This window comes from Neurospora tetraspora (assembly GCF_033439725.1).
Source record: "Neurospora tetraspora strain CBS 560.94 chromosome Unknown B0H65scaffold_5, whole genome shotgun sequence".
Classification (NCBI taxonomy): Eukaryota; Fungi; Ascomycota; class Sordariomycetes; order Sordariales; family Sordariaceae; genus Neurospora; species Neurospora tetraspora.
This window is the reverse complement of record NW_026944387.1, coordinates 792,644-817,607: the sequence shown is the minus strand read 5'-3', so window position 1 is coordinate 817,607 and position 24,964 is coordinate 792,644. Positions and strand designations below refer to the sequence as shown.

General features: G+C 50.3%; 6 protein-coding genes across 6 annotated transcripts; 5 read left to right on the top strand and 1 right to left on the bottom strand.

Annotated features, from left to right (window-relative positions):
* Nucleotides 1-1,897: 1,897 nt before the first annotated feature.
* On the top strand, nucleotides 1,898-5,177 carry B0H65DRAFT_540100 (heterokaryon incompatibility protein-domain-containing protein; the record flags this gene model as incomplete). The annotated part of the gene is made up of 3 exons (XM_062829141.1): nucleotides 1,898-2,397; nucleotides 2,482-3,750; nucleotides 3,936-5,177. Exons 1-3 carry the CDS (start codon nucleotides 2,260-2,262, stop codon nucleotides 5,175-5,177), a joined length of 2,649 nt encoding a protein of 882 aa, XP_062680227.1. The 5' UTR covers nucleotides 1,898-2,259.
* Nucleotides 5,178-6,592: 1,415 nt separating this feature from the next.
* Nucleotides 6,593-7,573, top strand: B0H65DRAFT_509539 (uncharacterized protein; the record flags this gene model as incomplete). Its single annotated transcript, XM_062828323.1, has 1 exon — nucleotides 6,593-7,573. The coding sequence occupies one exon, from the start codon at nucleotides 6,593-6,595 to the stop codon at nucleotides 7,571-7,573; it is 981 nt and encodes a 326-aa protein (XP_062680226.1).
* A 1,239-nt stretch (nucleotides 7,574-8,812) lies between these two features.
* Nucleotides 8,813-11,278, top strand: B0H65DRAFT_575637 (uncharacterized protein; the record flags this gene model as incomplete). Its single annotated transcript, XM_062830629.1, has 3 exons — nucleotides 8,813-8,969; nucleotides 9,059-9,899; nucleotides 10,010-11,278. 3 exons carry the CDS (start codon nucleotides 8,813-8,815, stop codon nucleotides 10,806-10,808), a joined length of 1,797 nt encoding a protein of 598 aa, XP_062680225.1. The 3' UTR covers nucleotides 10,809-11,278.
* Nucleotides 11,279-11,824: 546 nt separating this feature from the next.
* On the top strand, nucleotides 11,825-14,438 carry B0H65DRAFT_540097 (uncharacterized protein; the record flags this gene model as incomplete). The annotated part of the gene is made up of 3 exons (XM_062829140.1): nucleotides 11,825-12,351; nucleotides 12,488-13,236; nucleotides 13,516-14,438. Exons 1-3 carry the CDS (start codon nucleotides 12,128-12,130, stop codon nucleotides 14,436-14,438), a joined length of 1,896 nt encoding a protein of 631 aa, XP_062680224.1. The 5' UTR covers nucleotides 11,825-12,127.
* Nucleotides 14,439-14,739: 301 nt separating this feature from the next.
* On the bottom strand, nucleotides 14,740-19,259 carry B0H65DRAFT_558696 (Gryzun, putative trafficking through golgi-domain-containing protein). Its single transcript, XM_062830113.1, has 3 exons — nucleotides 18,648-19,259; nucleotides 17,006-18,563; nucleotides 14,740-16,956 (listed from the first exon to the last, which is right to left on the bottom strand). The coding sequence occupies exons 1-3, from the start codon at nucleotides 18,921-18,923 to the stop codon at nucleotides 14,891-14,893; spliced, it is 3,900 nt and encodes a 1,299-aa protein (XP_062680223.1). The 5' UTR covers nucleotides 18,924-19,259; the 3' UTR covers nucleotides 14,740-14,890.
* A 197-nt stretch (nucleotides 19,260-19,456) lies between these two features.
* B0H65DRAFT_468212 (uncharacterized protein) lies at nucleotides 19,457-21,384 on the top strand. Its single transcript, XM_062826949.1, has 2 exons — nucleotides 19,457-19,774; nucleotides 19,837-21,384. The coding sequence occupies exons 1-2, from the start codon at nucleotides 19,727-19,729 to the stop codon at nucleotides 21,301-21,303; spliced, it is 1,515 nt and encodes a 504-aa protein (XP_062680222.1). The 5' UTR covers nucleotides 19,457-19,726; the 3' UTR covers nucleotides 21,304-21,384.
* Nucleotides 21,385-24,964: the final 3,580 nt, after the last annotated feature.

Here is a 24,964-nt window from a genome sequence, read left to right as displayed (position 1 = left end):
CGCTTCTTAGATTTATTTTTCCTTATAATTACCTGGGATTTTACATTCCAAATCTTTAAATTAAAGGGTTCCTATTTCCGGCTTATATTTAAGAATTAGCGAATACCTATTTAATTTATTAATTAATTTTGGGATTTATTTCTTAATTATTATAGAAAAGATTTACGAATAAAAAAAAGATAAGAAAATGTTAGGCGGAACCCTTTAATTAAATTAAGAAGGTTATTATTTTCTATAATTAAATTTAGCTTTTATTCCGAACGTATAATTAGGAAATAGTAAAATTTCCGGAATTTGAAAATAAATTCTAGGATATTTAATATACTATATTACTTTTTACTAGTTATATATTGGATTCTCTAATAATTAGTTCTATTCCTATAGATTATATTAAAGATAATACCGAATCCGATTTAGAATCGGATTTATAAGAAGACGAAAGAGAATCTATTGTAACCGACTGAACGTATTTAACCTATATTGGAGAAGAGGACTTCCCTACCCTTTCGCCTAAGGTTCTTATTCTTCTATTTTTTTAAATTTTATTTCTATTCTATTTTATATATTTTAAATATTATTTCGGATAAATATTTTATGTAGCTCGTACTCGTAATCGCTTACTTTTAAATTTAAAATTATTAGTTAATAGATTACTATATTTTAGATTTAACAAATCTAATATCGATAATCCTATTATTTCGCTAATTATAATTCTATTACTTATCCTAGCTCTAAACGTAGATAAATCCTCTAAATTAACTTTGTAAGATATAAATACTTTATTGATTAAAGTGGGGCTTATTTTTAGTTATTTTCGGAATTTGGCTAATGTTTTTAGGCGTAAACGGGAGAATTAAATTATAATTAAAAGGGAATTCTTTAATAGTATTTGGACGGCTTATTATTAATATGTGGAATATACCTTCCCGGTCTAGATTTATATTATAGTATTAATAACGTTTATTTTTAGGAATTAAGACCCTAAGTAGATTGAAAATTAGTGGAAAGGATAGGATAATATTAGTATAATAACGTTTTAGATTTTAAACTAATTTTATTTATTAATTCTTAAATTAGAAGACCCGGAAAAGATCTTTTTAATTGAGGGTATTATTATAATTCTCAATATATTCCCTATTACTGCTTTAAAGCAATTAAAGGCATTTAGTGCCCAGTTTATTCTTCAATTCCTAGATTACTTTTTTTAAATATATTTAGTTTTAATTTAGAGAGGATTATTTAAATAGTATTTAGATAACGTTATTAAATAATTTGAAAGGGAAATTTAGTATTTATGTTGAGATTGAAGATTTTGATTATTTTTTGGCAGGTTATTTCGAGGATTTGGATTTTAATAAATAGCTTTATAGAGATGTTTCCGATATTGAAGAATTTACCATCGAAATAAATTAAGCGAAGGGTCAAAATTTAGGTAGTGAATTTACTATTAGAATTATTTTTTGAAATTTAGATTCTTCGTATTTAGAGATAGTTCTTTAAAATCCCTCTCTTAGGATTTTAAATTGTTCGATTATAAAGTTGGGTATATAATTTCGAGGGATATTAATAATTTTATAGAGGTATTAATGAAATTTTTTTTTTAGATTGGAAAAAATACAGTATAGGTTATTTCTTTGTAATTCTTGCGAAGGCGTTCGTAGAATTTTGGTATTTAGTTTTATTATTTTATAGTTTTTGGTAGATATTTTAAGAGAATTTGATGAGTTTACTAGTTTTACTGGTTGAAGACTATTAGGATATTGGTATATAATTGGTTAGCCGAGGCGGCTAATTTGGGTAGTAGATTTGGCGGATGTACGTGCTAGAACCTATATTTTAATTGCGCAGTAGGACCCCACATTCTTACTCTTAGACTCTTAGAACACACACACCATATACACAATCTACTCTACTCTTTTGAGGACCTTACCCTCTGCGTTTCTCGTGCAACTATTCAGACCGTTGTCCTATCTATTTTGGACTTGGAGGTGCGGGCACCGGAGATGGGGTCTGTGCGCGGTTAATGCAAATGGGAGACGGAGTTGTGCAGCCGTCATCACGTGCGGGGTACTAGCCGATATCTTCCGGTTGAGGGATAATGGGGTTAGGGTTGGATGAACAAGAGGTTCACATCATCATCGCACTTTCCCTCCAAACACTCGATCACCCTTCTTGAGAGAAAACTCTTTCATATCTTGAAAACGAGGGGAATTGAGGTTTGGGAGTCAGTCCTGTCAACCACAACATTAACAGCACAATATGTTGCCCGATTTGTGTTGCGGCGCAGCAAAACACCATGGCCGATTGCTACCACATGAGATGAGTTATGATAGGTCGACTCCGGTCAACGATTGGGTCGAAATGCTGGAGAAAAGCCTCATATTTGGCAAGGCTCAAGTGAGTGTGCCCAACAATGATTTGCTCATTCTGCTTCGTGCCTGTGATTCGACGCCGTAACTGACACTTTACAGCCACTTGCAGACGCTCTGTATACCCCAACCTCACTCAATACTTCAAACAGCAGTCGCCCAAGACCTTCGACCTCTCTTGCCAGATACGATTCACCACGCACCATTCTACCAGTCAAGGCAGTCCGTCACATATGTCTTCACCAACGAACCTCGAAAATACCACCAGAGAGATGTTAACTATGACCTGATCCCGCTGCGAATCAAGTTGCCTGAAATCCGGCTCCTCGAGTTGTTCCCGGCCCCCAACTTCACCGACGACCTTTGGTGTCGATTATACACCGCCCTCATTGAAGAGCCTCCACAATACGCTGGAGACGGTCTTCCTTGCTCCAAGTGTTCTGTCCAAGATCCCCTCTGGTATATCAACCTTCAGCGCAGGTACGGCCGCGACGCTTGCCAGGGCTGTGGTCTGACGAAGGATAACGGGAGGACATTTGAAATTCCATCGTACCATGCTCTGTCATACGCCTGGGGCGATTGTACCAAATCCCACAAAATCTTTACCATCAAGCCAACGGCTGGGGATCACCAGCATGGTATCAGCCCAGCCAGTCGATCAACAGATGGCGATGGTTCTGCCAATGGCGGGCACGGAAGCCTCATCATTCCCATAACGGCTTCTCTGGATAGCTGTCTGCGGCAACTTCGGAGTTCTTGCGGATCAGCGTCCCTCACGATTTGGATCGATCAGATATGCATCGACCAATCGAATGACCGAGAGAAATCAGCCCAGGTCGAGCTCATGCGCAAAATCTATTCTTTGGCGCAACGAGTTATCATTTGGCTTGGTCCCACCGCTGAAGGCTCAGACGATGTCATGGATGCACATGCACACGTCGCGCAAATCTTTTGGAAATACCATCGGACAATCCCGATGGGAAATCAACCAGCCCTGGCAAACCTCGATAGATTCGTTGCAACTGACGAAACCTGGTCGTTGCCCGATTTCCAGGATACAATAAACGAAGTGGTGATGATATATGCCCCCCTCATCCAAGACCACAAATTACAGAAATGGCTCAGTAGAGATTGGTTTTCGCGCATCTGGGTCATACAGGAGTTGTCTTTGTCTAGAGATGCAGTCTTTGTGTGCGGAGAAAAGTCATTGGATGCTGTCGATACTTTTGTCTCGTCACGTTTGTTCGAGGAAGTCTTGTGGCGCCGGGTGCACGAGAACCCAACATACGAGCTCAAGTTACCCCAGACTTTGACTCACATTCTAGGCTTTTTTGCAAAGGATTACTTGAGGCAGCTCTACTACGAATTCTCTGCCATTTTGGTGGCTTTGAAGTGGCAATTCCCCCAGTCACGCTCATCCATGAGGCTATTTCGACTTCTCGACCGCCTATACACAGACACAACCTTCGCAAGGACATCATCGAAATATCGGGATAGAGTTTATGGCCTACTTGGCCTTGCATCGGATGCCGAGGATCTTGATCTTCGCCCGATTATTCAAATCAGACAAAGACGGCCATGGTCTTGACGCAAATAGCAAGAGCTGTCATTGAAAAGGAACATGACCACCTCGAAGTCCTTAGTTTGGCCCAGTTTCCCAAGCAGGGAGTCACGGAAATGGAGGATGGTGTGGATGAGCAGTTCCCACTACCTTCATGGGTACCCGACTGGTATAACGGTTTACGACGGCCATATAGGGCTTACCATGGACGGGTATTACGTTCTTTCTCAGCAAGTTTGAATACATCAGTTCGTGTTGTACCTACTGTTCTTCAGAGCACCCTAGGACTCCGAGGTTACTTGGTCGACACAATCGAGGAGGTGGGGAGTTACATACAGAACCGAGATTCATCAGCGGCTATCACGCTTGATAAATACGACAAAGTGGCGAAATTGTACGGCCTGCTGTGCTCGATAAAATACTTTTGGCATCGGTCTGCAGAGAAGGGACATGGCATTTACAGACATGCCCCAAGACAGAATGAAGCCCTTTGGCGTGTGCCCATCGGTGACCTATGGCGGTGGTCCGAGAGGGAGGAGGGTCAGCCTGTGTCGATTAGACCTCCTTCAGAACCGGGTGCACATATATTCGAGCAGGCTCTGGAGTATTGTCGAAATTGGACGTCAATCGGACACCAACGGATACAGCACACGATACCCGATGTCAAATTCACACCAATTCTATCACAGGCGGAGGAAGAGGTCGTCCAACGAGCTGAGGACAGAAAAGGGGTGTTGTTCAAATATCTATGTCACCTAAATCTCATGTTTGAACTGCGTCCCTACCTTACCAAAAAGGGCTACATGGGCTTGGCCCCATCTTATACGCAGCCAGGCGATGTTTTGGTCATCTTTTCCGGTGGGTCAGTACCGTATGTGATCAGGCCAGTCACCGCTGACACGGATCGATACCGGTTCAAACCGGACGCTGAGAGTCAGGTCAAGTCAGATGACCAGAGCCGTGTCGGCTCGGCCACTGAGGCCAAGCAGGCTGTGGAGGATTGCCATGATCCCAACTTTAAACTCCCCGAGTCCTCTCTCTACACAAAAGAGCAGATCCAGGCCATGTATGAAAAACACAAACTTCACCTATCAAGTCGTCCACAACGAAAACCCGTCGTATTGCCGACAAGGCCGGACGAAAACGACAGCATCTACACTTTTGTCGGCGAGGCGTTTTGCGACGGCATTATGGACGGCGAATTCATGGAACGGGCAGGAGATATCGAGGACTTCTTTCTTGTTTGAAGTTGATGCTCTATATTTGTGCAAGAGGCGAAGAAGGGAAAGGCGGCGACCAAATCTCAGAGAAACTATCACGCAAGAGTTCGTTGAGGTCCTTTCCCGGGTGACTCCACGAGCTCGGGTATCTGCTAGCACCTTCCACATTTCAGGTGACTTGCAATACCTATATCTTGCTGCAGGTACTTGAGGGCTCATCCGGATATCGGGACTGAGGGATGCACGCCTGGCACGCACCTGCCTCTCGGGGTTGACGAGCAGGAATGTACCGAGTAAACTCGCGAAATCCGGTTTAGGCCTTTCCCTCTTTGAGCGCCGGGCAGGGCAGAAATCTGTACAGGGCAAGCCAGAGCCTGTACATTGAAATGCACGCAAGTTAGAGTTGTGGGAATTATCCTCAAGTTTTCACTATCGGGACAGATACATCTGCTGGTGTATGCGTGCTTACGGAGCGCCGCGTCCTGGCCTGCCCGGCGCTTAAAGAGGGAAAGGCCTAAACCGGATTTCGCGAGTTTACTCGGTAGCAATTGTCATATGGAAGGCACGCCCTAATGTGAAGAAGGAGGCTGTCGCCGGCACAGAAGGAGGTAATCGCGAATGGGAAGGAGGCCATCAATGCCGAGGAAGGAAGCCATTCCCAAGGTCAAGCGGGTTGGTTGGTTGGGAGCCTGGCTGGCCGCAAGAAAATGTGTTTACAAACCCAGGCCCCCCAGTCTTCTGGCCCATCTCCCGTCTCTTTTTTCAGAATCAAGCACATCACCAACTACTCATTTGGCCTCCCGCACTCTTATGGATTACAACTTATAAACACTCGGTCACTCAAATATCGTTCCCAGGTCGGTACATTCAACACTCTTATCTTCCTCCGGAATCTTGATTAAATTGTGTCGGCTTTAAGTTCGGCGCACCCATACGTCCTCAGATATTCCGAACGATCTTTCAGTATATTCGGTGCGGTCGACTTCTGTTGGATTCAAGCTGCGCCGGGCATGAGCATCCTACAGATACCGGTAATCTCCATACCGCCCATGCATGCAAATCGGACTGCGTGAGAAACGTGTTTTCTCTTGACTCCGCATACAGCCATTTTGGAGACAACTGGACGAGCTGTTGAGCTGTCGGCTTGATTACTGTGCCTTGGAGGCGCCTCTACCTGCAGAACCTGGGAAATTTGCATTGTCGGTTCCACGTGATTCAGGGCCATGTCTGCAAAACCTGATCACAGAGGTTTGGGAAAGGCCACTCTATTCCCTCTTGATACAAAAACAGCTCCTCGCCTGGCCTGTCCTCGATTCCTTTTCTTTCTTCAACCTCTATTAGACATCATTCGGTACCTATCCTCCTTCCAGATGTTCAACTATCTACTCGCATGGGCCTATCTACTCGGATGGGCCGCGGCGTTATGCCTTCCGAAAAGCTGGATGAGTGGCGGCACTCAAGACAACCGTCGGAAACGTCCGCTCTCTCCTGTCGGAGCTCCAACACCTCCCAGCCCCATCAAATCTCCTTCACACACACGCCCCTCGGCCTACTCCGAACCTTCTTCATCTCGCCCCAATATCCCCGCAACCATGCCAGGCATTCACGCCCCAGATATGGAGCCCGATCTCCAATCCGTCTTCTCCGATTTCAGCGGCCGCAGCGATTACCCAACAGCCGGCTTCACCTACATCATCCTCCACCAGCCTACCAACCGCGCCCTCAGCATAATCAAGGGCAAGCTGGCTCTCCACCGCGTCCCCGAACCAATACCCGGTGTATCCCACCCCTCGCTGCTCGAAGGCAAAACCAACTGGCACTGGGAGTGCGTGGAGGCGGACAACTGGCTCAGCTTCCGCAACGCCGCCACGGGGAGGTTTCTCGGCCACGACGCCGACGGGGACGACAGACAGGGAAGGAATGCGAACCGGAGGTCGGGAAATTTTAGGTGCTCTAGCACTCAGCCTGGGCCATCGGAGAAGTTTGCCTTTCTGAGCTTGAGATCCGGGGTGATGGCTCCGAGCGTGATGCTATCAAATGGGGAAGTGGATGGTTTTGAAGAATTTGGACCAGAAGAAGACAACAGAGAAGAAGACAATGGAGAATACGAAGAGGGTGGGATCGCAGAAAGAGATATGGAGGAATTTGGGGATCGACCGCAATCTCAGGCATCCGCAATGTACTCGCTTCTTGTACAACCACAGAGGTTGACGCCGTGTTATCTTCATCGGGTTGCGGGTTGCCCAGCTTGTGCGAGTGGCTCCCGGAAGCTGGTCAAGGTACAGGTAAGGCCTGAGGGCTGGGCAGTGGGATCGCAAGTAAAAATGTTTTGGGATGCTGATGAGGATGACGGCACGTTTTGGAGGTTTGTGAAGGTCATTCCGCCAACGAATCAATCGGCTGAGGAGGAGGTTATGGCTTGAAGGAAAGGGACTGATTGGGGTATTATCATACAGTACGTCGAGCGTCTTCTTATTTTTCCAGATGGCTACGGCATGTTCTCTTTCCTCTAGGTCTCTACCTGACCAGTCAGTTCTTCGGGAAGGCCGGCGTACCGCTTGGTTAATGTTGACGAGATGCTTGTGGGTCTGTCATGAGCTCTTGGAATGCGTTCAGCGAACCGGGGGAGAAGTCACAAGCGGTTTTGCTTTCATAGGAGATCCGTACATGTGTTATCACCTTATTTGTTAATGCATCGTCATCCACTACCAGAATCGAACTGACGACGGAATTGTTACCAGGTAGTCGTGTACTGTAATATCATGATCTGTGTTTTACGCAATATGGCCGTACCTTGTGGTGGTTTCCATATCTTTGTCGCGTCCTGTCAACACCCCCAAGACACTCCCACCTTGCCTCATGGCGCTTTCCATTTATATTGCCACAATGATGCGATGGAGAGAAGTCACTACCCTAGCAGAGCCCATGGGTTTTCTAAGGCGGAAGGAGCAGAACCTGCAGTGGCATTTGATAGGAGGCAAGAGCCATCAACTAGGTTGCATGAGAGCCCTCGAAGTGGCGTACATCCTTCGTCGATGTTACCCTCTCCCTCTCTTAATCTTTCTGCTCGTCCATCGGACGACGTCTTCTCATCACTCTAAAAGAAATACAGCGTGGAAGTAACACAGCACTTCAGCCTCCTTGTTATATCCGACTGAAGCAGCCTTATCTCTCATATTCACAACCTTGACCCTTGAGTTTTAGTACTATGGACAATGTTATCGTGCAACAGTATATTTCCGATAGGTTGCCTCCCTTCGAGAGCAGCACGTTCAGCCTTTTCAATCCGACCCCCATCAAGTATTTCCGCTGCGGTGTTACCAGCACAAAGGGCAGATATGACTTTCGCCATCCAAAAGAGAGCAACCTGAAGATGAGAGAGCAACCTGAATATGAAGATCCGAGTTGAGTACCTGCAGGATGCCCCTGGTAAAAGCCTTGATCCGTTTCGTACGCCCCGGTGGTTGTACAAGAGGGAGTCTAGACTTTGAGTGTCTCAAACTCGGTTCCTGGAGGTTGGTACGACCTGAAGATATGATTCAAGCTCACTTCAGTTCGTTTCTAATTTTTCCTCCATGGCTCTCTCTCAGTCCTCACTTTTCTGTTGCTATCGTTGCTTCAATCTTTATTTCCTCCTTCGCAAGTACAATCTGTGAGCCACCATGGCCGTGTTTTTATGCTCCTCCACCTGTACCTCAGTACTACAGTCGATCTGTTTTACATTTCCCGCTCTTTCCGCCATCTTCCTACAACCTGCTTTAACACAGCGCTTGGACAACCCCCCAGCCAACAGGCTCCTTCGTAGAGGGTACTCACGAGGTATGTATCATTCATTGGATAAGACCCCGTTTATGCTCTGTTGCCCCAGTTGCTGAAACGGGAGGCTTTCCCATTTCCAAATGACACAGCAATCGTCCTCGGACATTATGTATACATAGACGGCGGCGAAGTGTCCCAGCTACCGGACGGCTTAAACCCCGTCGGCCCTGGTCCGGTGAACTCGACGCTCTCGATTGACATCTCAAAGTCGTGGCTCACATCGACAGTCGAGATCAAGGCGACGTCCAAAGCGAACGACGGGCCGGTGCCGCTATCCGACCAAGCCCTTTGGGCCGACCCCAGCGGCAACGCCTTCTACATCATTGGAGGGCGCGCGCCCTATTCCCGCAACGCTGACAAGATTACCAAAGATGGGATCTGGAAGTTTACGGCGGATGGCATGGGGAGCGGGAAGTGGGAGAAGGAAGAGCCGTTTAACCTCGATATATTCAAGTCGATCAATCTGATAGAGAAGGCTGCGTTCGCCACCGCTCATGGCTCCTTCGGCAGCATCGGCTACGTAATAGGCGGCCAGACGTCGATGGCTTCTGATCCCGACATCCAGGACGGCGGCAAGGGGTACTATATACCCTCACCAGTAGCGATCTCCTACGACATACAGACCAAGACGTTGGGATCGCTCGATATTCGGCCAATCCTACCGTTAACCACCTCGCTGTTTGATAGTCGGGCGATATATGTCCCTCAGTTCGGCCCCAACGGCTTTGTGTTTACCTTGGGTGGAGTGAAAGTGGTGCCGGTCGGCAGGCAGAATATTGGTATATCAGGATTTCTGAACTTCAACAATGTGACTTTCTTCGATCCCAAGACCGGCCAGTGGAGATCACAAGTCACGTCAGGCGTCGCTCCGGAGGATCGGGAAACGTTTTGCGTGGTGGGAGTAGCCGGCCAAGCTGGGACGTATGAAATGTGAGTTGATCCGTGACGACGAACTCGTTTTCTCGAAAACAAGTATGAATAAGTAATTAATTCAGCCTCGGTCATAACTTTCAGACTTGTATTTGGCGGAGCCGACGCAGGCTGAAAAAAGCCTTTGACGATCTCTTCATCTTGAGTCTTCCAGGCTTTGTCTGGTTTCGAGCAGACGCCCGCTCATCCGAGCCCCGGAACAACCACGACTGCGTCGTCATAGGCAAGCGTCAGATGCTAGTCTATGGCGGGGATGCCTTCGGCCAGAAAGACTATTTGAGTACCAAGGATCCATTCCTACAGGGCCTAGGCATCTTCGATATGACCGAGCTGGCATGGGATGCAGACGGCAAGTATAACGCAGATGCAGAAGACTACCGCACGCCCAAGATTGTAGAGGACTGGTATAGAAGCCACAATCTCTCTGATATCTCGTGGTCGTCGAATGAAGTGAGGGACACCTTCCTTGCGAACACCGTCGACTTTGATAAACCAGCTTCAACTTCTACATCTTCTCCCTCCAGCGCCACAGCCTCGGCAACGCCTGCTACTACCAACCAGGCGTCGTCTGAGAGTAAGGTCGGAGCCATTGCTGGGGGTGTGGCCGGTGGGGTTGCTGCGCTGGCCATTGTCGCGGGGTTGGCCTACTACTTCCGATTTAAGAGGTCGAAGAAGCCACCTTCATCCGGTGAGCTTCAAGCTCTAGAAAGTGGCGAACCGAAGGTCGAGTCAGAAGCCAAAAAAGAGCTTCCTACAGAGGCTCAGGCCACAGAGTTGGATGTGCCACCTAAAGAGCTTCCAAGTAACAATGAGACCTGGGAGCTTGACGCTGCGAGCCAACCACGAGAGCTAGATATAACGAATGAGACCTATGAACTCAGCTCAGAACACCAGAGGGTTACTCAATAACAGCAACGAGCCCAACAAGTATCGTATAATCTCGAGCAATCTAGGTTCCAGGTCAGCTCGGGAACGCAGGTTTAGAGGTTTACCAGTTGCGTTTGGCTGTGTGCACGTGGTTGTCGATGCAATCACAGAGCTTTAACCCTGCGTTGCCGGGCTGACCTGCAATCCGGATTTATTGAGATTATACGGTAGGATACATTGATCAATACCATCACCTGTGTTCTCGCACATACCCGAAAACCCAAAAGGGATCATGTGTAAAATTATATCAAATTAAGCTTCCTCTTCCGCTGTGACATCCTCGACCGCATCATTTACTCATCACCCTCCGCACGGACCAACAGTGGGAGGCGTGGTAGGAGGTGTTGCTGTCCTAGGCGTACTTGCTGGGTCAACTTACTACTTCCGGTTCAAAACATCGAAACCATCGTCACCATCCAACAACATTGGAACTGCTGGAGAGATGGGTGGCGGCGGACCACACGAGTTGTGGCCCCTTCCGTCCGAACCCAAACCTGAATCAGAGAAAGAACTCCCCACCGAGGCGCAGGCCACCGAGATGTACGTGCCGCCGGGGGAGCTAGCAAGCAACAATGACGTTTGGGAGCTCGACACAGCGATCAGTGGCACGGTGGCTGTTCGAGATGGAGAGGGTGAAAGCATCGAAGCGTCGAAGAAACCTTGAACCAGCCACTAAAGACCCCTTTGGGTGCAACACTTCCTGTCGCTGAAAGTCGAAGAGTGTCTCTATAGCATCTTGACAAATGAAGGCTTGGCGAAAGCCAGCATTGTGAGGAATTGGACGGATGGTGCTCATTCCTTCGAAGCTCCTACCACACCATCCTCCCACGGTGGGATTTCTTTATACGATATTTCAACACCATTTTCCAGAAACCCCCTTTAGTTTGGACTACAGATAACAATGTTGTACACTAGTGCTGTAAAGGCACCTTTTTTCAGCCAGTTACTGCTCAGCCTCAAAATCCAGCCTGGGTTATGCATGTAAGCGGCCTTGTGAACGGCACGACAGTGGCTTAAAGTGCCTTCAGAGCAACCTAATGCAGAAGATCCGAGTGGGATGTTTGAAGCATCACGATAATATACCCTGCTTGTACGCCAGCAGGTTGTACAAGACAGGCTCCAGACCACCAGTGTCTCAGACTCGGCCCCAGCAGCCAAGTACTACCTAGAAATATGGGTTAGAGCTTGAAAATTCGTTCACTCAGGATTTCTCTCCTCATTTTCACTTCCACAAAAGTTCTGACAATCTCATCGGATTCTTCAACCTTGTCGGCCTCTCAGCCCGTTTCTGACAAATAATCATGGGCCGAACTTTGAGGTCGTATCAAATCTGGAAGCTCCTACCGCAGTTCAGTTGTCACGCAGGTCTCACGCTTCTACTCTGGATTTTACAAACGGTTTTGGCGGAGCTGGTGGACAATCCCCCTGAGAGCCAGTTCCTTCGTAGGAGCCTTACCAGAGGTAACCAAGTCTCCCAAGCTGTGTCTTTGCATTATGTTTTCTGGTCACGAGTTACCTACCCGACGTAACATGACCAAGAGAAACCTGGTCTGCAACAAATGCTAACATATACGGCGCTTCAAAGTGGTCGTTCTAGGAGACTATCTCTACATCGATGGCGGGGAGTTGTCACAAATATCACTGCCAACCAACGTATACAGCCTGCCCAACAACTCCACTCTCTCAATCGATATCTCAAAATCTTGGAGCGCAAAGACGGTCACAATTAAGGCAACCCCAAAGGAGGGTGGTCCTGTGCCCACGGATGACGAGGCATTGTGGACTGACCCCAGCGGTGAAGCCTTCTACGTCTTTGGTGGACGGGCACCGCGCGGTGTGGGCAGGGAAAGGCTCGCAAAAGACGGCATCTGGAAGTTTACAGTTGATGGGGCGGGCGGAGGAACTTGGGCATTGGAAGAACCCTCCAACCTAAACATGCTAAAGAGTCTCACTCTAATGAACAGAGCAGCATATGCCACCAGTCATACCTCGTCAGGTAGCATTGGGTTTTCGATTGGGGGCACGGCCAACAACAATACAGATCCTGACTTCCACTTGACTGGTGCCCAATTCAAACCTATTGCCGGCATGGTTTCTTACGATATGAAGACGAAGACTTTGTCCAAGTCGGGTTTCCAGATGGCTATACCACCCACTGGCACGTTACGGGATGCACGAGCGGAATACGTACCTCATTTTGGCCCCAATGGCTTGGTCTTTGTGTTAGGAGGTGTAACCTACAACGCGGAGCCGGTACCTCTATTGGATCACATGTTGGACATGACCAACATCACCTTCTTGACCCAAGAACTGGCCAGTGGCTATGGCAGACAACGAGCGGAAATGCCCCAAGAAGCCGGCAATCGTTTTGTATGGTGGGCGTCGCCGGCCAGGCTGGGACGTATGAGTTGTAAGTACCATGCACATTCACAGCTGTCTTCCCTGCCCCCTTGCTCCCCCCCAGCAGAATAACGGAAATTAGAAAAAAAAAAAAAAAAAAAAAAAAAAAAAAAAGACAAGAAAACATAAAAAACAAACCACAAAGAAAAGGAGAACTAGGGAACAAGGAATAAAAAGAACAGACAAAATAAACCCCGTCAGGCTTGCACCAGTTAATCCTCCAACTTCCCATCCATAAACGCTCTCGCTAATACTCTCCCCTCAAAAAAACCCAGATTCATCTACGGAGGCAACGACTTCGTCGACACCATCTCCTACGACGACTTCTACATCCTCACCCTCCCCGGTTTCGCCTGGTTCCAAGTCCCCGACCGCACCCCCGAGCCCCGCGGCGAGACGTCCTGCGCAGTCATAGGCAACCGTCAAATGATAATCGTCGACGGCCACGACTTCGCCCAGCGGCAAGGAGGCTTAAGCCGCTCGTGGAAGATCCAAGACACGTTCCCGCAAGGCCTCGGCCTCTTCGACATGGTGGACTTGACCTTCGTCCAGAACTTTTCTTATAACGCGCACGCCGAGGCTTACAGGACACCGAAAGTTATTGAGGATTGGTACAGAAGGAACGCGACCAATCTCTCTTCGGCCGTGCCGTGGTCGTCGGATGAGGTGAGGGACATGTTCCTGGCCAGGGCGGCGACGCCTGTTTCGTTTGGTGATGATGAGCCTGAGTCTGCCTCGACATCCTCCTCCTCCTCCTCCTCCTCCACAGCGTCCGCAACACCGGCCTCTACCACTAAGGATAAGGAATCCTCCTCCACCAGCAACAGCAACGTCGGAGCCATTGCCGGTGGCATAGCCGGAGGCGGCGTTGTAGTGCTAGCTATAATCGCAGGATTGGCTTACTACTTCCGGTTCAAGAGGAGGAGGTCGAAGAAACCACCACCCTCGCCGCCGGGTGAAGTTCAACCTACTCTAGAAACGGGCGAACCAAAAGTCGCCGTCACCGCCGAGGACGTCAGTAAACCAAAGGCCAAAGAAGAAGAGCTTCCCACCGAGCCCCATGCCACAGAGTTGTATGTGCCGCCTAAGGAGCTGGCAAACAATCATGAAGTCTGGGAACTCGACGCAGCTGGTCGGACTGGAGAGCTGGATACTTGTACATCGAACCCAGCTTGTGGACAGTTCCAAGCAACGAATCCGGTGGTGCTCTGAGGGAGTTGATGTGTCATTTTATCGCTGTTCTTGGACATGGGACGATAATACCGGTGGGAACGAGGTATGCTAACCTGCCTATTCTCACTGGAGAGTAAGGATAGATAGGTCAGGCCTGTCAACCGTTGTCATCTCCACGGGTGGGCAACGATGTGAAAACCTGAGAAATTTCAAAACTTGTGTGTTTGCAGGGCTCTCGCCGCTCGTCGTTCTTACCATGCTCGCCACAGTTCCAAAAAAAAATCTCGGAGGGTGACTTGCTGATTGACATAGACAAAAGAAATTCAGGCCAAGAAACAAACAGACAAGGGAGGATATAATCATCAGTTGCATTACCTGACCTGTTCACTCATACCCAAAACAGAACGGAACAGTCCCGTATTACAAGTACAATATAAATATATCGCTTCATACTCCCCATCCACTCAACATGTCCAGCCCTCACAGTCTCCTCATTCATCATCACCTTCACCACCCTCACCAGTAGGAACCCAAACCAAAAACCCTCCCTCCTTCGCATCCACCCTCACCCCTTCAGACGCCGGAATCACCCTCAACACCTTCTGGAAGTACTTATCTCTCACAGTCAAGCCCGGTTTGAGCCAGTAACCCTTTTCACCTCTCTTCTCCTTGTCACTCTCACCAATCCCCCCCTCGCCTCTGCTCTCTTCCGTCCCACCCGCTGCTGGTCCCAACCCCGTAGGTAAAATCCTGTACTCCACCTCCCGTCTACTAACCGGCAACACCGACACCGCCGACAACTTTGGTCCCGAGAAGGCGAACTCCTCTGAGGTGTCCATCGACACGCCGAACGTCAAGAAGTGGTTGGATGCGTTCTCGATGATGACTCGGAGGAGGATCAATGGAGTAAAAGAGTCGGGGGTGTCGAGGTAGTTGACTTGGGCGAGCACGCGCGGCTCGATGCCGAAGAGGGAGAAGCGCGGGACTGGGAGGGTTGTGGTGTTTATTGTTTCTTCTTCTGTTTCTGAAGAGGGAACCCGTTTCCATCTGATGACCATAGCCAAGTCTAGCGGTGCCGGACCGCGATCGTCGAGACTGATCTTTTGCGCTACGATATCGAAGGATGTGGTCTCGATCGTGTGCGGCTCCATTAGTTGTCCTTTTTCGGGGAGGGATTTTTCGCCGTGGCGAGTGATCAGGCAGGTCATTGGTGGCGGAGTGTTGGGTTCCTGGCTGGGTTGTCGGAGGACTTTGATGTCTACGTCGACTACCTTGAGATCTTCGGAGGCGAAGGAGGCATATCTGGTTAGGAGAGACCAGGATTGGGTGAGGCCTTTGTATGATACTACCGTGTCGTTGTCCTCTTGAGAAGGAAGGGAAAGTGGTTGGATGCCTTCGGCATCGAAGAAAGAAGGCCACTGGTCGGGGTGGACCCGCGGCAGGAGCTCATAGTTGGATTCGAAGGGGTTGAGGACGTTAAGTTGGTAGACAGCTGTCTGGATGATGGTCGTTCCTGGGTTGGTTGGGAGGCGGTAGACCACGCGCAGATTCAACTCGTAGCGGCTGGGTCGCTCGATGGGAGGAAATTGTAGGCGGACGGTGGCGGTGCCACTTGGTTGGATGTCGCCTAGGAGGTAAGAGGAGACTTTCGATTCGCGGCCGGATGAACTGCTTGTTGATGATCTCTTGCTCTCTTCTTTTGATTCTCCTGACACGATTTCCACTATGAATGCCGGAGCAGTCAATGACGCTTCATCCTCATCGCAGAATAAGAGCGCATCGAACTTGGAGGGAGCCTCGACATCTTCGGCGTTGTAAATGTCAAAGTCTAGTGTTATTGCCTCGTTGGTGTAGTACTGCTCCTTGATTTCGCCATTGATTTCCATCTTGGGGGGCCTTGGAAGGATTCGGAGGGACAGCGGGCTGACTGGCCGTGTGATGCGCTTCCTGGATGAGGGTGTTGGATACCAAATATGGGTCATGTTGGGCATATCCCGGAGTTTAAGAGACTGATGGAGGTCAAAGGATTCGGTCTCTAGTGATGCGGTGAGCGAGAGAGCGGTTACTTCGCCTTGTTCACGGAGGGGTATGTCCAGAACGAAGACGAGAGTCTGACCAGGTGAGAGGGCCAGGTCGGTGGTGCCTTGTAACTCAGTTCCTCTCTCATCTTCGGTCGAGTCTTCTGTCGTCGGCTCTTTTTCGCTTGGGGTGACATCCTCAAGGGATACCGGACAGAGAACAATGTTACCGTGCTTTTGTCGCTTGCTATCTTCTTCGACTTGATGTTTCAGTACGACAGTGTTGATGCTGCCATTGAACCTGACCTCGATCCTGCTGAATGGTATGGGAGCGGATTCGGCATGAGCGTTGGAACGGAGGCACAGCTGGGCACGGGTGGTCTGGCCGGCCTTCCCTTCCTCGTCTCTGAAAACAAAGGTAGCTGAAATAGGCGAGATGATTTGGCCATCTGCGATATTGATAAGCGGCTTAGGATCCGGCGTTATCAGTTGTAGGGACTTGGTTATGTCATATTGCCAGTTTTTGCGTTTCGTGAAGCCTACTCCATCATCAGCAAGCGAAGTCACTCAAAATTCTTGGAATCTTACCTCGATCCAGCAATTCCCAGTCAATGGTGACCACATCGCCAAGTTCACCAGTCTTCGAAGCGGCTGCCCTTAAAGCCCAGCTAACTTCCTCGGCCAATGTTGGCCAGCGTTCCTTCCTGAAGGACATGTTTTGCCATATAGGCCGAAGTAACTCGACAATCTTGGCCCATTCCTGCCTGAGACCTAGTTCCCTGGCTAACTCTAGAGACAACTCAGCAGCCAGCCGTGCTTGATCCCTCTGCAAAAACTCGTGAAGTGCTCGTGACAGGCAGTCGATAATCATGCCGTTATGGTCAACACCTTGATAGGTCATATGCTCCAGCGGAAACTCCTCATGGGGTTCCGGGCACATGAAAGTGTCATATGTGAAGCCTCTGCTCGCAAGGTGAGAAGCCGGAGAAGAGCCTGGTGGTCTCCTATCGTCTTCAGGCATAGCACGAGCTCGGGCTCTCCGGGCATACAAGTGCCTGGAAGCCAGACGGTACCAATAACCTGTATGGTGGAGGAACTCCCATGGTTGTAGTCGTTCCCCCATAATATTCTTCTCTGGGTTGAGGTAGAGTCGCAGTTCAGCAGGGTCAAGCTCTGGGATGCCTGCCTTCTCCATCAAGTTCGCCATAACGATTGCCCAACGCGCTTCCCAGGCCTCCCACCCATAGTTACTGGTGCCTCTTCCAAGGCGCTCGACAAGGTCCGCCATCCTTTCGCGGTGAAATTGCCACCGGCGAACGGCCGCGCTATTCTGAGCGTTCCATAACAGGCAGCGAATGGAACGGATGGCTATCACGTCAGCAAGAAGCCGAGCCTCGTTCCAGCGAGGACTCCAGCTTGGTATTAGTTCGACAACCTCGGAGCTTAGTAGGTTTTCGTATGCTTGTTCGTAGGAACGCAGAGCATTCTCCATTTCCAGACGGTATTCGGCCAGTATAGCTGACTTGAAGTCATAACGGACATTCCATCCTGCCAGCGAAAGCGTTTGGGAAGTGCCTGTTGTTGGTGGCACGGTTGGCGGTGGAGCAACTCCCCTTCCTCTCTTCTTACGAGAATGTCTACCCAGTTCCTTGTAATACTCCATTGAAGCACCGTATAATGTGATCAACATGTTCTCAGCCATGCGCGCAAGGTCCTCGTGGGTCTCGTTGGGGGGCATGAGGAAGACCGACTTGGGGTCAAGTGCACAGCCCCTGCGAATAATCTCGATGCGATCTTGGAGGTGGAGGTAGTCGGTGTGGTCGCCAGCAGAGTCGGACAGAAGCACAATAGCCAGCTTGATCTTGTATCCCGACTGGATTATGAGGTTCCTCAGCTTGTTCACGTCGGACTTGATCTGGTTATCGCTTAGGGTGGACTGGTTTGGGTCGGAGACGAGGTTGTAGAAGCAGAGCACGACACTGGGGATCAGTTCCTGGTGCTTCAGTATCCATTGTGCATCGATTAGACCGTCGGGGTACAGGGGGGATATCGGAGTCAGAGGCGAGAAGGGGGAGTGTAGGACGGCACCGGGAGGTGCTTCTATCCCTTCAGGCAAGCGGGCGCGGCGGGGAGGGAGCAGGAAGGACTGAAGAAAGAATAGCATAAGTTAGACTATAGGCCACCATCTTCTGGCTGAGGTCTAGATAGCAGGTGACTAAAGAGGACTCACCCTTTCTGCTGACTTGACCCGGAAGCGGTAACGAAGCTGGTGCTCGTATGCGATGCATGGTAGGTTCGAGGCATCCCGCTCTTGGATGTAGTGTAGTAAAGCTTGGGCGGGAGGTAGATCGAGAGCAGGAAGGTCGGATCGGACCTCGATGGCTTGGTCCTTGAGAGTCTTGCTAAGTTCGGGGTTGTGGGCTGAGCTAGAGTTGGGAGGGGAAACGCCGAGGGTGAGGAGGAAGGGGATGTTGTGGTCCAAGCTGCCGCGCGGATAGTCGTCCATGGTTGCTACCTGTGTTGACTACTGTATATAAAGTTGAGCCAAGTGGTGGTTATAGTCGGTTCATAGTACCGTCGCCGTCCTCTTTCGTCCGGCCGTATGGTCTGATGTGCCCCGCGTGTCAAGTATCAAAGTCCGTAGATCGGATCGGCGGCGCACGTATCGCGAATCGTTCGTACGGTCTGAAGTCGTTGTTGGATTCTCTGCAAAGTCCGTTGGTCCCAGTTCCGTCCCTTGTCTTTGGTTGTCGGGTTATAGGTAGGTAGATGTCCTCGGGCGGTCAAGCTCCCTCGAGGCGGGATGGGACGGGATCCAAGTTGAAGAGTTGAAGAGTTGAAGCTGCCCAAGTGATGGAGTACCGCTAGACGTCAGCGGACCAACCTCCCCCCATGTGCCTACAGGGGTACCAAAGTGTGGGGCTTATCTTATCGCAGCGGTACCTGCCGAAAGCTCCAGGCACCCCCTGCTAACAATTAATACCTGGAGGGGGGTCCGCGTTGATTGATTGACTGGCAGAACCGTGCAGTGTGAGGAAACGCGACTGTCATCGCGTCTCTTCGGACTTCCTCCCGCTTTCCACATCACTTCACCTCGCCCACCAACTCAGGTTCCAGACTCCGGTCCTTCGGCGCCATGGGCCTACGATATAACCTCGCTTTCTGATTTGTGCCCTGACCATAAAACTTGCTCTATCTTGGACTTTTTTGGTCATTCAGTAGCGCATCCACCCATCGGCCCCAGCGCCGTGGCCATTGATTGTTTTTGTTTACTTTATCCTTATTTTGGTCAAATACAACGCCTCAACAATGCCTCTCAAAAAGTCATATTCAGACGCCTATGCTCAACCTCCCAAGGTCCGTCACAAATGGATTTTTTCAAGCGAGCTAATAATCCTTTACTAACCTAACAACCGTAGCGCGGAGGATGGCAGAGGACAAGAAGCAATCCTGCCGCCAACAACACCACCAACAAAGGGCCTCTACAATCGCTAGCCCCCGTCTCGGAATCTACCAAGAATAAGCTCCAGGCCTTCCGATCCGACGACACATCTTCCAAACCACCAAAGTCTGCAAAGCCCGCAAAGGCTGCCGCCGACGAACTCCAAAAAGAAAACATCAACACCACCAAGTCGATCCCAAGGAAGAGACCATCACCAGATTCAAACGACGAGGAATCTAGCGACGCCAAAACTCCCGCAGATCGCCATTCATGGAAAGACCTGTTTGGTGTACCTGAAGCCACCACCGAAGAGGAAGATGGAGAAAAATCGCCCGGTGACAGGGTCGACTGGAAGTCCGGAGTGCCTCTACAATTACCCGCTTCGCCAATGATCCCCAAGAATGGCAAAAGACGCGCAAAAAGTTCTTCGCCTGCTTCATCACCGGCTGCCAAGTTGACCACTCCACATGTCGCTCTCAAGAAGATTGCCGGCGCTTCCAAGACACCCCATGCAGATCCTGCCTCTGACTTGTGGAGTCGTTTCTCTTCTAATGGAAATGATACGAGTCCCTCAAGTCATAAGAACCCCCTCTTCGCCCAGCTTATGGCATCTTCCTCACCTCGTCCGCAATCAGGCGATCGATCATTGAGGAAGTCCGTCAGTTGCGGTTCCGCCTGGCCCAAGCGGCGTCGTACCGTTTGCCCAGATGAAGAAGACAGGACCGTTTCCCAGAACACTCCCAGAAAGAAGAAGTCGAGCCTCCTTTCAGAACTACTACAATCCGTTGATGGCGAGATCGAGAGCCCCAAAACGACGACCAATGCCCCAGCACAGCAAAAGAAGTCACCGTCTCCCAAGAAGAAGTCGCCATCAAAACGAAAGACAGCACCCCAGACCGTTCCTGACCAGAACTCCTCTCCCTCAAGGAAAAAGGCCGAGCGTCAAACTACCGAGGCTGCTGCCTCAAATCTACCAGAGAAGGCGTCTTCGGACTACGGTGATGACGACTTTGACTTTGACGAGGACACGCTCCTGGAACTGGACGCGAGTTTCCTTGGTCGAGGTGACGGCAGCACTCTCATAGCAAGCGACGCTGTCTCGCCAGCTCCACGCGAATCGTCAAAGACAGTAGTCGATAATGACGAATTTGGTGATCTCGATGACGATATCTTTGATGGGGTAGAAGACCTGGTTGCTCAAGTCGAGTCTGCGACACAGCAACCTGCTGTGAGGTTGTCACCCAGAAAGAGACTGTCCCCTAAGAAGAGACTATCGCCTAGGAAGAGGCAGTCACCCAAGAAATTGCCCCAGCAGGTCGTGGGCGATGAGGATGACGAGTTCGGTGATGATTTCGGTAATGATTTTGACTTTGATGCGGTTGAAATGGCTGCGACACAGCATGCCGGCCATGCGCAAGATGCTTCTTCACATGTATGTTTATGAAAGTGAGCTTGTTGATCCAAAAGAGATGGAAGTGCGTATGCTAAGACATTCATATTAGCCTAGTCAAAAACCTAGAGCCATACAGAGGTATCTAGTAACCAATGTTCTCGAGAGCTCCTATACGGATGACCGTGGCCGTGAATCCCCTGAGAAGGTAAAGTCCCCTCCGTTGCGTATGAGTGTGTCTCCCCTACTAATATTGTCCATTTTCAGATCCTCATCGTACAGGCTGATAGAACCAACTCTGTGCGAACGATCTATCTCCGAGGCGATTGGTTTGACACTCCCGCGAGCGTCAGCGCATACGTCCACATCATCGGCCAGTTCGAAGACCAGGGAAAATGTGTCGTCGACAACAACCAGAACATGCTGATCCTACACCCGGATCAGCTGATCTCATCCACTGTCGTTGCGGACTCGTTTAGCTGCATGCGGCGTGCGGTCTTGCAGGACAGAGTCAAAGCCACAAGCGACTTGTCCCCCGCGCTTGTCTACGGTACGATTCTCCACGAAATCTTCCAGGAAGCTTTGGTGGCCAACAAGTGGGATCCGGCGTTCCTCACCAACGTCATTAACAAGACTCTTGAGAAGCATCTTGAGGATCTGTATATCCTCAAGGTCAGCATGGATGATGCAAAGAGTCATGTACAGTCCAAGATGCCTGAGCTTCGGTCTTGGGCTCAGCTATTCGTGACTTCTCAGCCAAAGCCCGATGCTATCGTCCAAGGTCGGAACGGTGACAAGGCCACCATGTGTGTCAGCAAGCTTCTGGATGTCGAAGAACATGTCTGGTCACCCATGTATGGTCTCAAGGGCAACATTGATGCCACCGTGCAGGTCACTATGCGCGACCCCCCAGCAAGGGGCTCAGGCTCTAAGGCGCCTACGACCAAGACCTTGACCGTACCCTTCGAGGTTAAGACCGGCAAAAATGTCAACAGCAATCATCAGGCGCAAACAGCACTCTACAATTTGCTGCTCTCGGATCGCTACGACATTGAGATTGTCTACGGTATCCTATACTACATGGAGACATCCCAGACGCTGCGCATTCCCGCCGTTAGGCACGAGATCCGCCACATGATCATGCAGCGCAACCAGCTGGCTTGCTACATTCGTGAGCGGAGTGTCCAGCTTCCCCCGATGAAGAAGAACAAAAATGCGTGCGGCAGATGCTATGCCCAGACGACATGTTTCATCTACCACAAGCTTGCTGATGACGGAGATGGGGAGACGAGCGCAATGAACGAGAAGTTTGACGAAGTAGTCCAACATCTCAACCCTATTCACAAGGAGTTCTTCTTGAAATGGGAAGAGCTTCTAACCAAGGAAGAAAAGGAAAGCCAAAAGCTTCGCCGGGAGCTATGGACTATGATCAGCACAGAGCGCGAGAAGGTTGGACGCTGCTTCGCCAATGTCATAATCGAGGAGGGCTCAGCATACGAAAATCACCAACAGATGGGCAAGACCAACCGTTTCGCCTACACCTTTATCAAGAAGAAGCCTCCTCCTGGCTTTTCGTTCTTGGACTCGCAGCTGACTGTGGGTGAGCCCATTGTTATCTCTGATGAACAAGGCCACTTTGCACTTGCGCTGGGCTATGTCACCTCAGTTAGAAAGAATCGCATCGCTGTCGCGGTGGACAGAAGACTACACAATGCGCGTGTCCGGCAGCCCGGCTTCGATGAGGCCGATAATCAGGTCTTTGCCAGCATCATGCAGGTTCCTGGCTCCGGCGATGACACCCCGGATGACCCCGAAGCCGGCCCGGTCCGCTACCGTCTAGACAAGGATGAGTTCAGCAATGGCATGGCAACAGTACGCAACAACCTTGTTCAGGTCATGGCCGATGGAGTCTTTGGGTCTAGGCAGATCAGGAGACTGGTTGTCGACCTTGACGCCCCCCGCTTCAAGGCTGTGCCAACACAGTACATGCTCCCTTCTACCGCTTCGGGCCAAGGCCTGAACGTCGATCAGAAGGCTGCTGTTGAGAAGGTCATGTCTGCTCAGGACTATGCCCTCGTGCTTGGTATGCCTGGTACGGGCAAGACGACCACCATTGCGCACATTATTCGTGCCTTGGTTGCACAGAAGAAGACAGTGCTACTAACTTCTTACACCCATACCGCCGTCGACAACATCCTTTTGAAGCTCAAGGATGACGGCATTCCGATTCTTCGTCTCGGTCCTCCCGTCAAGGTTCACCCAGAGGTTCCCTCCTTCGCCACCCTTGCGGGGGTGCCCAAGACTTCTTTTTCGGAGATCCACGAGGCCTGGAACGACACCCCGATTGTGGCGACGACTTGTTTGGGTATCAACCACCCTGTCTTCGCCGAGCGCATCTTCGACTACTGCATTGTGGACGAAGCCTCTCAGATCACGCTCCCCATTTGTCTCGGCCCCATCCGCATGGCGCGCAAGTTCGTCCTAGTCGGTGACCACAACCAGCTTCCTCCTCTCGTACAAAACGAAGACGCCCGCCTCGGCGGTCTCGACGTGAGCTTATTCAAGCTTCTCTCCGAGAAACACCCCCAAAGCGTGGTCAATCTCGAACACCAATACCGCATGTGCGAAGACATCATGACCCTCTCCAACACGCTCATCTACAATGGCCGTCTAAAATGCGGCACCGAAGCACTCCGCACCACATCCCTCGACATTCCCGACATGGACGCTCTAGCAACCAAGCACTTTGACGCCGAGTCTTTCCTCGCCCACTCCCAACAACACTCCCTTAAAGAAGGAGATAAACTCTCCTTCTGCCCCTCCCCCACCCCCACCACCTGCTGGCTCCACGACCTCCTCGACCCCTCCGCGCGCGTCCGCTTTATAAACACCGACTCCCTCCTCCCCCACTCGCGCGAAGAAAAGTCCACCCGCGGCCAGCGCATCATTAACCCGCTCGAGTCCCGGATCGTCTGCCAACTAGTCGACTCGCTCCTCACCGTCGGCGTCCCCGCTTCCGAAATCGGCGTGATGACGCACTACCGCTCGCAACTGGCTTTGCTCAAGCACAACCTGAAAAATACCCTGGGTGGCTCAGCAGGGGCCGTAAGAGCGGGAGTTAAGGTGGCGGCTGAGGAAATCGAGATGCATACGGCTGATCGGTTTCAGGGAAGAGATAAATCCGTGGTGGTGTTGTCCCTGGTGAGGAGTAACGAGGGGTGCAGTATCGGTGAACTGCTAAAGGATTGGAGGAGGATTAACGTGGCGTTTACGAGGGCGAAGACGAAACTTCTTGTTGTTGGCAGCCGCGAAACTTTGCGCGGCGCATCATCTGTGGCTGGCTCTCCTTCAGCAATCGCTAGTCCCGAGTTGGGAGAAACCGGTGATGATAAGGGAGAAGAAGCACAAGGAGAACCAGAAGGAGGCGAAATGCTCGCCCGCTTCGTGCGCATGATGGAAGATCGCAACTGGGTGTATGAACTCCTTCCTGGTGCTTTGGAGGGACACAAGTTCGCGGATGCGAACGCTGCTTCCACTGCTGCCGATGCTCTTAGCCCTAGGAAGCCTGTGCCTTTATACAAGCCTATATCCCCAAGAAAGGGATCAGCGTTGTCGCCGTCTAAGAGGGCGAATGCGAAGATTGTCGGGAAGGGGTACAAGGTGCAGTCGAAGTTGCAGTTTGGTGGGACGCCAAGTCAGGGGAAAGAAAATGTCG

Bases quoted from the DNA above. Each gene is read 5' to 3' on its own strand.
- B0H65DRAFT_558696 (XM_062830113.1), bottom strand. From the start codon at position 18,923: ATGGACGACTATCCGCGCGGCAGCTTGGACCACAACATCCCCTTCCTC. The intron at 18,564-18,647 runs GTGAGTCCTCTT...TTCTTTCTTCAG, and splicing joins GGGTCAAGTCAGCAGAAAGG to TCCTTCCTGCTCCCTCCCCG. The intron at 16,957-17,005 runs GTAAGATTCCAA...ATGATGGAGTAG, and splicing joins CTGGGAATTGCTGGATCGAG to GCTTCACGAAACGCAAAAAC.
- B0H65DRAFT_468212 (XM_062826949.1), top strand. From the start codon at position 19,727: ATGCCTCTCAAAAAGTCATATTCAGACGCCTATGCTCAACCTCCCAAG. The intron at 19,775-19,836 runs GTCCGTCACAAA...TAACAACCGTAG, and splicing joins CCTATGCTCAACCTCCCAAG to CGCGGAGGATGGCAGAGGAC.